The sequence below is a fragment of the Pteropus alecto genome, unplaced genomic scaffold (genome assembly GCF_000325575.1).
Source record: "Pteropus alecto unplaced genomic scaffold, ASM32557v1 scaffold57, whole genome shotgun sequence".
Lineage (NCBI taxonomy): Eukaryota > Metazoa > Chordata > Mammalia > Chiroptera > Pteropodidae > Pteropus > Pteropus alecto.
The window spans coordinates 5268588-5280914 of record NW_006442508.1 but is presented as its reverse complement, the minus strand read 5'-3'; the positions used below and the strand labels follow the sequence as shown (position 1 = coordinate 5280914).

The window sequence follows — 12327 nt, the reverse complement described above, 5'->3', positions numbered from 1 at the left end:
ACATTACCAAGTACATTTCAGCTGTCTATGCTTCATCCAAATATTTTTTGAGAAGCATTTAAAGAAACTACTTTCCACTTCCTCTTTTCATGTATGTGACATCTATTTACTTTCCGGTCCTCTTTTATTTGTTTTCTGCCCTTATAATTCTACAACTGCTCATTTCTAGGCTCTAAAGATTCTCTAAGAGTTAAACAAAGGGACCTATTTTAGCATCTTTTAACAATATCACTTTTTGAAAAGAAAACTCTATTTCCTTAATGTCTACATTTTCCTATTCTCAATGTCTATTTTTCTTTTGGCTTAACTATTTCATTGTCTCAAAATGGATACATTGTCTTCAATATCCTCTGATTCAGTATGCCTACATAACATTTCTACTATAATAGCTTTAGATATACAATCTCTAAATCAAAGTCCTTCAGTGAATGCCCTGCTATGGTATATATAGAGACAGTATTCTCATCATTGTCAGATCTTTTTTTGATACAACTTCTATCTTTCTTTACAACTTAATACTCTACACTTCTGCACATGTTGATCATGTTCATGAGCCAAACTTAACTATTTGCAAAAAAATTTTTATTGTATGCTGCATTGCCCAGTGAAGAACAATTTCCATAAGTTAATTTAAACCTTTTGTGAAATTATTTATATATTTATTTTGGGTGTTGTCAAGTCCATTTATTTATTTTTTCTGTGAAGTATTTCAAACATTCAGAGAAGTGGAGAATAATATGGCTTATTCCATGACCAGCTTCATCACATCTTAAGATTTTCTCAAAATTTATTAAAGTCAATTTTAAAAGAAGGAAAATATTAGAAATGTATTAGAGGCTCCTCGGCACCTGTCAGCAGGTTATTTCCCTTTCTCTCTCCCCAATAATAGCTGCCATCCTGAATTTGATGATTGCTCCTGAGGATCACACATTATTCTATGTTTATCACATGCATTTCTTATTTTTCCTAAAGTACCTGTTATTAACTCAAGGTGTTTTTGCCTTTGGAAAGTCTATAGAGATCCTCTTACTTTTTTGCATATTATGCTTTTGGTATTTCTAAAGCCAAAAATCTAGCTGCTAAGCAATTATTTTGAAGTAAAGCAACTCATGGTGGATGTTTCTGTTAAAAGCCTCCTACTGCTCAGCAGTTAAATTTTGATTTCTACTGAGAATACTTCCTTTAAAACATTCTCCCCTTTTGCTTGACTTTGTTTCTTCACTTGGCGCCTATTCCCTAGGCTTTCAACCACCTTCTATCAATGGACAGTTTGGTCTCTGCCTTCACAAATGACAGTGCCCTTTCTCTATGAGTAGCAACAACTTCACAGCTATTTTTAATGTTGATGAAATATTTTGGGAAAAGTATATGTTCTACATAAACTGTAATTAGAAATGATTTGATTATTCAAATATAAATATAATATGTGGCAGACATTGTGTTAACAATGGTGATATAAAAAAGAACACAAACAATCCCCGTCCTCTAGCAAATTTGAATCCTAGTTGGAGAGAGAGACCAAACAAAACAAAACAAATGAACAAAAAAACAAGTAAAAAAATATTAAGGCATAAAAAAAATAGCAAATTCTAAAACATCTTATGGAAAAACAAAACAAACCAAAACAAAAGTGTCAGAGAGGGAGAGAGGAGGACTTAGATTATATAGTAGAAATAGTGAACCCCTGCTCTGAGAATACTTAAATCAATACTAAAAGACAGAGAAGCAGTTAACCAAGAATGGAGGAGAAGCAAAATCCAATGTGAAAGCCCTGAATCAGAACAGTGCTTGGTATATCCACTAAAAGTGATCAAGATTTGAGAGGGTAACTCACAGTACCTAAAATGCAGAGATGATGATTCCACTAGAATACCAGTTCATTTGTTTACTTGTGACATACATTTGTCACATGGATAAGAATATTGTAAAAAGCATTAATAACACAACTAAACCCTGTCCTACATCCCAATGGGAAAACAAAATAAAACCAGAAGATAGTATGGACTGATTTTGACAAATCAGTGTCACAAAATCCAAAATAACTTACATGTATTTATATAATCTCACTCACCCTCCTGCCTCTCTTTCCTTCCCTTCCCTTCTCTTATAAAAAGCCAGATCATAATGAAAGATCGCACTCTGAATATAGAACCCTGGAAAGTTGTATTAGATGTGTCAAATATTTGTAATCATAACGCTTAAATATTTCATTAATGCATATTTGTTGTTTACAACTCCAGGCATCAATCTATACAGAAATCCTCAGTCTCATTACCAAATATCCCTTTCCCAATCTCAGGTATCTATTGAGTATTTATGGTCTGTTTGTCTTGCTGATTTTCCTTTTTCTGAAATTCAATAGCAGGAGAACATCCCTTCAAATGCATGCATTCTTTAGCTATGTTTATGAAGTCAATAAACCATGAAATCAGTTCTTTAAGGTAACAGCATATCTAGGTTCTGCCTCTTTAAGTGTTTTTCTTACTTCTTAGAGCTTTGAGGGTAATCGTGTTTTTCTCTTTTTGGATTCTTAGCTGGCACTTCCCTGCAGCCATTAGATACTGATTAATACCTTTACCCTTGCCGCTTCGCATGTAGTGGATGTTCTTTATATCTTCAGCATGAATATATTCACGCATTTTCATCATCTCTTTTTAAATTTACTACTGCAAACTAAGAAGGGTAATTTTATTTGCTTCTGTTTGTGAAGACTACCTTAACATTTGAGTTTCTCTTCCCTGGAACATGTTAAATCAACATCAATAATGACTTAAATTTTAAAATTGTTTATTGGATAAATGTAATCGTATGGTTGGTTTAGTATGAATAAGGGGGAAAAAAAGAAACTTGGCTCCCATTTCTTGATTTCTTTCTAATAGCATGTATGATTTAGGTCAAGGATCAGCTACATAATTTGTGAGGCCCAGTCCAAGATGAAAATGCAGGGCTTTTTATTCAAAAATTAATTAAGAATTTAAAGACAGCAAAATAGAACATTAAATCAGTCATGGGGCTCTTCTGAGCACTCTTGTGTGATTGCACAAATTTCACATCCGTAAAGCTGAAACTGTACAGGTCTTTGGGGCAAGTAGCAGCTGAGAATTAACTTTGTAAATATATTTATGTTTCAAATCAGTTTTATCATAAACTTTCATAAATACAATTTTTGTAATAAAATAAAATAGTATATAAATATAATAAAGTTGAATGACTATATTTGGAACATTCTGACCATCTTTTTGGTGCAGATTGTGGTGAATAGAAATATTAGTTAATGAGAAAACAGTTTTAGTTTCAAGTTTATTGTTAATGAGAAAACAGTTTTAGTTTCAAGTTTATTGTTGACTATGGTATAATGCTTTGGTTTACCCTGAGGAGCCAGATTGTTTGGGTTCTAAAACCTGGCTCTAGCTCCTCTACTAAGTATGGGTCATTGGGCATATTTCCTTACTTTTCTGTGCATCAAGGTACATACACACTGGGATGATAACATAAAATTGATCTCAGAGGTTTGTTATACAGATTATTATATTTCAAGTCCTTTGAAGAAATCTATTCTATTATTTCAAACTTAAACTTTTTTCATTTTTATTTTTGGCCTTAGTGGATGCACTATCCCAGCCTTACTCTCTCTTGCATGGTTGTGAATTGATGGCCAGTGTAATATTAAAAATATTTTATGATATTGTTTGTGTAGAATAAAAATTTTGACAGGTATAGATAAGACATTTAGTTCATGATGATGGAAATTAATGATGTTTTCCTATAAGAACATTAAAAGGATTTTTCTTTTGAAATCTCTTTTAAACTTTTGTCTATCACCATTTGCTTTATTTAAAATCAAAGATTTAAATCACCTGGCTAATAGAGCAATCCTGTTAATCATGTTACAGTTAATAAGTTACATAACTTTAGAATTTAATTCTATATAATTAAGATGGATGCTACGTCTTAGCATTTCAGACATTCTTAAATGTATTTAAAGGCATCTTGTTTAGAAGTAATCCATTGTGATTAATGTATGTTATTTGCTTTTATTTTTCTGTCACTGAATGATAAAGCTTTTTATAACAATATGGATTATTTTTATTTGTAATGATTAACAATCTGTATTTGTGGTTTTTAAAGAAAATGTACAAATTTACAATCTATGGGCTAAATATCTACTATTATGAAATATCATCTGAAATATTTAGTTTAAAAATCAAATTCAGACTATATCAAATGGTAACCATATTAATCATACTTTGTTTTCAGTGCTGGTGGAAAATTTGTTGTAAACTAGTTTAGTTAAAATAGATTCTAAGAAACTCTTAATTCTGAGAAATATGCTTTAAAAAGAATACTCGATCAGGTGTAACTTTCAAGTAAGAAGGTCTTAATACTTCTGGACATTTTGCATTTAAGGTCGTAAGAACATATGAAATATTTGATCAATGTAGCTATTTTTGTTGGTTCTGAAAGTTGAAAAGAAAATTAAAAAAATATTTCTAAATATCACACAACTTTCTAACCATGCCAAGAACTTGACCACTTCCCTCTCCTATGGCTCTCATTGTATAATGTCTATATTCAATCTCTTTTTCTCATATCAGACAGTATTACTGAAGTCTTCACTAACATCTATGTGACCAGTTTTGGCCCTGTCTCAGACACAGATATGGTGAGTTTTTCATTAAATAGTATTTTTATTTCATATCATGCATTGGAAGGGATCATTTAGACTAAACAAGTTGTTTTAGTGTTATAGGATTATATAACTGTCTAATGCCTACTTAGTCTATCCAAGTATGTGGAGAGTTAAGAATGTTCATCTGTTTGTATCTGTGGTATACCATTCCAGCTTGGGTGTTCAGATTACCCTTTATATGTTATATTCTTTTCCAAATTTGTGATCAATAAACAATTATTTAAATAAAAATAATGATATTACTGAGAATCATTTTCTAGGATAAATATACCTGCTTGGACTTCCATAAGTAACTTCTCTATAGTTTCATAGATAACTGCTTCTTACAGAAAGTAGTCATGGGTAGTGTTATAAATGGAAACCTCTTTAAGGCACTGAGTAAGTTGGGCACTTTGTATAATATCTACATATTTACAAATTATGTATATAAGGCACATATAAATCAATCTAAAGAAAACTCGAATCTTGACATACTTGCATTCTATGAAATTGGTACTTATTTATTTTTTATTAAAATACAGTGGGTAGGAGAGGAATATAGTTTGGTGGGTTTAGATACTGGTGGGCTAGAAACATCAAAGATAAATTCTTAATTAAGCACAAACATTTGATAATTAATCTTCTATATTTCTACTGCTAACTGTAGTGCTCTATTATAGAAGATTTTGTTGAAGTAATTTTTAATTCACTAATGCCTTGTCAGATCCTGCTGCATCTTCCAGCTGTTGCCAGCTTTACATTGCATTCTCCTGATATGCCTATCTCTTGTCGCACGCTACATCTCTGGCAAATTTGTGGCTCACAATCTCATCCACCCCTCAGGCATCCTCCGCTCCAAGGTCCAATGGCTCTTTAGACATCCACCTTCCTTATGGCCTAGGGAGTTTGAATTAGAGAAGATGCCCTTGTTCCTTCTTTCGTGATCATCTTTCATCATGTCATCTCTTCCCAGTTCCTTCCCTTTCTCTGATAACCCAAGGGGAAAGATGACAAGTTTGGACATTTTTCCACCTGGATAAACAAACAAAAACAAGAGGTCTGCCCTTTTTGCAAGCTCTCGTAAACATTATTGACCAATTTATTGAGACCTCCTTACTTATGTTATCACACACACACAAAAGATAAATATTTGAAGTGATGGATGTGTTAATTAACTAGATGTGGAAAATTCTTTTACAATGTATACCTATATTAAATCACCACAATGCACACTTTAAACCTCTTGCAATTTTGTCAATTATCTCTCAATGAAACTGATATTTAAGAAAAAAAAAGAAAGGAAAAGAAATTGTGAGGATTTAGCTAGTGTTTCTATGTAGGAGTTCCTTTCAAGCCTTTGTTGGAAAATTTATATATTTTTACAAATCCTGAAATCTGAGAAAAATTAAGTAAGAAAAAATGGGAAAAAGTGTTATAATCCTGCAAGAATTAAATTTTAGCAGTCGACATAAAGGATCCACTGATGTCAAGTTGAAGGAGAGCAGTGAATGCTGCTAAGACTTGAAAGTTAAGGTGAACATGTCCCAGAGCTGGGACAGGACCATGTCCAAGTGAAGTAGTCATGATCAGGCAGTCGTTTTTCTAGCTGTTGTGTCTGTGGTCTTATCTGCTGCTTTCAGTCTAAGAAAAATATTAATTTTTATATGCAAATAAATAAATAAAAGCCAGTAGGGCTGATGTTAGATATGCAGTCATTAGCAACAGAACAAATTTAAACCCCATCTCTGAATTGAAGTCAAAACTTTGGTCTCTTCTGCAAATTTCACCCAAGGACTTTAACAAATTTTAACAAGCTCAACATATGCTTTCTTATTTTGAGGACCCTACTACACATTTTATTAAACATTAAAATTTACTTACATTCCAAACTATATGTATGTGGAATTGATTTCAGTCAAATTATAATTGGCAACATTTAAATTAAAAGGTCACTTTGATTTTTAATTTTTTTTTCCATTTTGGAGTGTATGTGTATGTGAATATGTGTGTTTTTGGTCACATGCATCTATATATGGAGATATCTCTCCAAATGAAATACATATTTAAGATCTCAGTAGGCTCTTGAAAGGCTTGAAGGCCCTTGACATTTTTCTAATGATACATTTCCCTGCATCACCTACCTAACAGAGTTCTGTAGAATTCTTTTTGTCATGTCAGATTTTCTACTTTATTTCAATCTTTATTCATCTTGTTTACTAAGCCATACCAGTCACTAGAAGTCAGAATCATTGCAAAACCACCAAGTGAGCACCTATTTACTCAGAATCTAGTCAGAGGAAAGGATCCATAACAGTAATTTGAACACAGAAAATCTAATATAATAAATTAGTAACTAGAAAAAGGTGGTTGAATAATAAAATAGCATAAAAGAAGACTCAAAGCAACTCAGAATTAGCAAATACAGAAGGCAGTATCTACTTCCAGAGGTGAAGCGTCATGAACTGAAGACTTGGGATAGTACCCTTCCCCGCAAGGCTGAGTGAGATTCAGACCTCAGTGGAGAGGATATTGCTGCTACAGGAGTATACAGCTATTGCTCATGAAGAAACATGTACATGCTAAATCTGGCCAGTAGGAATATCCTACCTGGTGGCTGAAAACTCAGTGCATGTCAGTTTTTTGAAGCTGTGCCAAAGCATGACAATGCACCTAAACCAGGAAGAGAAGCAGAAAGAAAAGTCTCCTTCTCTTGCAATGACATTGGGATATCCCTCCAGCACTCTCTATTGACAAAGCCTAACATTGTGTGAGCTGGCAAAAGAACAATGTTTACAGAGTCCTCCTCTTATATCACAAAGAAGGGGAAAGGAGGGTGGATTTGGAGCTGAGAGGAAATAGGTTGGTAATTGGTATACGTAATGTGTGAAAGGAGGAGAATTCTGAGTAGGAACTGAGAGAGTTTGCTCACTTAACAGGTACTGTTTATTATTTGTTCAAATCTATAGAAGCAAGATGAAGCTAAGGAAAATGAAAGCTGAAAAATCTATATACAAATGTAACACAGACACACACAAACATACACACTTGCTCATATTGTATATCTTTTAGTGAAGATAGAGCTCAATTTAAAAACATGTATACATTTTGTGAAGAGAAATGATTTTGACTTCTTGTTGAATAAATGAAGAGATTCTCAATCTTGATATTAGTTTTGCTGGAATGAAAGATTAATAATTAAGGAAAGTTTGAATTTATGTTAGTGTAGATGGTCAAGTCAAAAAATGAAACTTGACTGTGACATTTTAAATAGAAAGATATTTATTAAGATGGTGAGGGAAAATACATATATTATCATCACCTACATATAAAAGTAGACACGATTATTTCTAATTTATGGCTTACAGAAGCAATTAATGGGAAAAATGTAAAGAATAAATTTAACTTCACTGTTAGTAGCTTAGCAGATACACTCATTTCTATGCAGTGTGCATACTGCATAGAAAGACCTAAACTCCTAAGTCTTCTGGTTCAGGTCAATGATGTAGATTTGTTGTGACATTAGCCTGAGAGGAAAAAGCAGCATAGCAAAAAGAATTAAGAACCAAAAGAACACACACACACACACACACACACACACACACACACAAACTGTATCTCAGAATCATTAACCAGTGTAATTGTCTAAGGAAATTTGCAGGTCTAAATTATAATTAAAGATTCTAATTACAGTGTCTGCAATTTAGTTTAAAATATTTTATTTCAACATTAAAAAAAATGAGTAAGAATATAATTAAACTTTGGAATGTACTAGTAGCTGACAATTGACAAAGTTTGTAGCGTGTGCATTTTAGCAACTTATAACTCACTCCTCTTTTTATTCTTTTCTCTTTGGTGTCCATATAGGCTGTCTTTTCTCATGTTTTTCTTTCCTCTTTGGTGTCTATATAGGATGTCTTTTCTCATGTTAATAAACATTTTTACTCTGTGTGCATATTCTTCAGGTATAAATGATATAGTCACCAATTACTGCACCTAAAGCTAAGCCACCTCAGCCCAAATGGTTATTTATTACAGTGCTAAGTGCTAGAGTCAGAACTTGAACAATGTAAGCTTTGAAGTCATTTCAAGATTTCTGATACAGAGTTTACCTTTAGGCTTTTAAGAAGCAGGAATTCAGGTAAGTAATGACATTGGTTTATTGATCATATCAATCCCCTTGGTTAATACTTTTTTATCTTATGAATACAAGTGTGCATTATCTCTTAGATTTCCCAGAAGCTATAAAGATATTATGTCATTAAATAGTTACATTATAGGGAGGTTTAGAGAGTTATTATATCTCAATATTTGATTGAAAATTGATAAAAACTTAGAAATTAATCCTTAGCAGCAGTTGTCATTTGTAAATGTAGCTAGATAAGGAAAGCCACTACACATATTGCAAATGCTGTATATCAAAAGTAAAGAAATAATGTTTACTCACTTTAAAGCTGGCATGTAGAAGTGACTGCTGAAAGGTTATTGATTTTTTTAATAATTTTTAAAATTTTACAATTGACATACAATATTAAATTAGTTTCAGGTATATAACACAGTGATTAGACATTTATGTAACTTATGAAATGATCACCCTGATAAGTCTAGTACCCATCTGACACAATACATAGTTATTAGAATATTATTGACTATATTTCTTACACTGTACTTTACATCCCCATGACTATTTTGTAACTACCAATTTGTACTTCTTAATCTCTTCCCCATTTTTACCTGCACCTCCTTCCCCAATCACCCTCCCATCTGGCAACCATCAAAATGATCTCTATATCTATTAGTTTCTATTTTGTTTGTTTATTTTTTCTTTAGATTCTACACGTAAGTAAAATTATATGACATTTATTTTCTCTCTGACTTATTTCACTCAGCACAATATCCTCTAGATCCATCCATGTTGTTGCAGATGGAAAGAGTTCATTCTTTTTTATAACTGAGTAATATTCCATTGTATATATGTACCACCTTTTCTTTATTCATTCATCCATTGATGGACACCCAGGTTGCCTCAATATCATGGTTATTATAAATAATGCTGCAAGGAACATATGGATGTACATGTCCCTTCAAAGTAGCGTTTGGGGTTTCTTTGGATAAATACACAGGAGTGGGATTATTGAGACCTTCTTTGTCTTTTGTTATAGCCTTTATTTTAAAGTCTGTTTTATATAGTATAAGTATTACTATCCCAACTTTTTGTTTCTTTTTTCTATTTTCATGAAATATCTTTTTCCACCCCTTTCAGTCTGTGTGTGTCTTTCTATCTGAAGTGAGTCTCTTGTAGGGAGCATATGTAAAGCTCTTGTTTTCTTATTCATTCCGCCATCCTATTTTTTTATTGAATAATTTAATCCATTTACGTTTAAAGGTATGTAGTTATTGCCATTTTATTATTCATATTTTTTTTCTTCTTCTTCTTCTTGAAGGAGTGTCTTTAATATTTCTTGTAATACTGGTTTGATGGTGATGAACTTCTTTAGATTGTTCTTGTTTGGGAAGCTCTTTATCTGTCCTTCAGTCCTAAATGATAGCTTTGATAGGTAGAGTAATTTTGGTTGTAGGTCCTTGCTGTTCATTACTTTGAATATTTTGTGCCAATCTCTTCTGGCTTGCAAAGTTTCTGTCGAGAAATCAGATGATAGTCTTATGGGATCACCCTTGTAGGTAACTAATTGCTTTTCTCTTACTGCTTTTAAAATTCTCTTTGTCTTTAACCTGTGGCATTTTGGTTATGATGTGTTTGGTGTGGGCCTCTTTGGGTTCAGCTTGCTTGGAACTCTCTGCACTTCTGAGCTTGTATGTCTATTTCCTTTGCCAAGAAAAAGAAGAATTCTGTTATTGTTTTTTTCAAACAGGTTTCCATTCCTTGTTCTCTCTCTTCTTATGGTTCCACTATAATGCAAACATTGGCAAAATTGATGTTTTCCCAAAGGCCCCTTAAAGACCCTCATTTCTTTTTGGATTTTTTCTTGTTGCTATTCTGATTGGGTGTTTTCTGCTACCTTATCTTCTAAATCTCTGATTCAATCCTCTGCTTCATCTAATCTACTGTTGATTCCCTCTACTGTATGCTTCATTTCAGTTATTGTATTTTTATTTCTGACTGGTTATTTTTTATGTTTATTATATTTTTGTTGAAGTTCTCACTGAGTTCATCTATTTTTCCCCTAAGTTTATGGAGCATCCTTATAACCAGTGTTTTGAACTCTGTAACTGGTAGATTGCTTGTTTGTATTTTGTTTAGTTCTTTTCTGGAGTTTTCTTCTCTTTCATTTAGGACATGCTTCTTGATCTCCCCCATTTTGTCTGAATCCTTGTGTTTGTGTCTATGTATTAGGTAGGGCTGCTATGTCTCCTGGTCTTAGTGGAGTGGCCTCATGTAATAGGTGTAGTGTCGGGCCCTGTGGCATAGTCTCTTTGGTCACCTGAACCGAGTGCTTGAGGTATGTCCTTTATATGAGTTGTAAGTGTCCTTCTATTGTAGTTGAGCCTTGGTTCCTGTTTGCACATCAATGGGAGGGATTGATTCTGAGGCTGGTTGTGAGAACTGGCCAATGACTATACTGAAGGATCTGTTGTACAGGAGCTGACCCTATGGGGCAGGATTCACTTTAGCAGGGCTCTGGCACCTGCCCAGACTACTATTTGGGTGTATTATCTGTAGAAGTGACCAGGTGGTGCTCTGGCTTGGTCTGAAGCTGGTCACAGGATGTGCTGCCCCTGGAGCCTCTTGGCAGGGGCCCTGACACAGGCCAAGTACAGCTGCAGCCTATGCTCTGCTCAGGACCACCTGGCTTGAGCCACTAAGCAACCCACAGATGACTGCGACCCACACTGGGCTTGAAGGTGCTTTGAGAGGCCAAGCCACAAACAGAGGCTGACTGCCACTAGTCCAGGCTTGGGGCTGTTCTGTTAGAGGTATGGGGTATGGTTTTTTGAAACTTCGAGAGATTTTACAAAAGTCTAAAGCATGAGACAAGACAGGCTGTTGTATAGAAAAACCCCTGGAAACTGTTGGGTGGGCCCACAAGTTGGGTGGGGCAAGGTCTCGGAGAATCATGAGGGTAGAGAGAACAATGCTAGCCAGGTCGATGGAAACTCAAATATGGCGGCTGCCTGGGTCAGTAAGCCTTGAATACGCAAGTCTCAACAGAGAAACAATGGATTCTGTCAGTACTTCTGTCTGGAAGAAAGCCACCCTTAGACCTCACCTTGGAGCCAGATAATTCAATTCTTCCCCATATGTCCTTGGCACCTTTCAAGCTGATGCCTCAGCACTGAGGCTCATAGTGAGTGAGTCTATCACTGAGTAAGTTCCTGAGCAAGCTCTCTAAGAGAAATGTCTGGGGCTCTAGCAGCCCTCCATCTCACTCAGCCACATTCATTACTGGTTTTCATAGCCAGAAGCTGTAGGGACTTCTCTTCCCAGCACTGAACCCTGTGCTGGGAGCCTTGTCTGGGATTGAAATCACTTGCTCCTCCTGGGGAACCTCCACAACCAAAATATTCCTCTTGATTCTCAATTGCTACATATGGTGGAACCAGTCCCTTCCATGTGTCCACCCCTCCTCCCAGTCTTGAGGTGGCTTCTTCTGTATGTCCTTAGTTGCAGGACTTGTGTTCAGCTATACTTCAGGCAATTC

The 12327-nt window shown here is 34.4% G+C and overlaps 1 protein-coding gene across 4 annotated transcripts in view; it reads left to right on the top strand.

Moving 5' to 3' along the window:
• Nucleotides 1–12327, top strand: part of GABRA2 (gamma-aminobutyric acid type A receptor alpha2 subunit) — a 123563-nt gene that overhangs the window by 49309 nt on the left and 61927 nt on the right. For all 4 annotated transcript variants that reach the window (XM_025040286.1, XM_025040288.1, XM_006922470.3 and 1 more), the window contains exon 4: nt 4596–4663. In XM_025040286.1, the coding sequence (XP_024896054.1) occupies nt 4596–4663 (68 nt within the window). The remainder of the gene's footprint in view (nt 1–4595; nt 4664–12327) is intronic.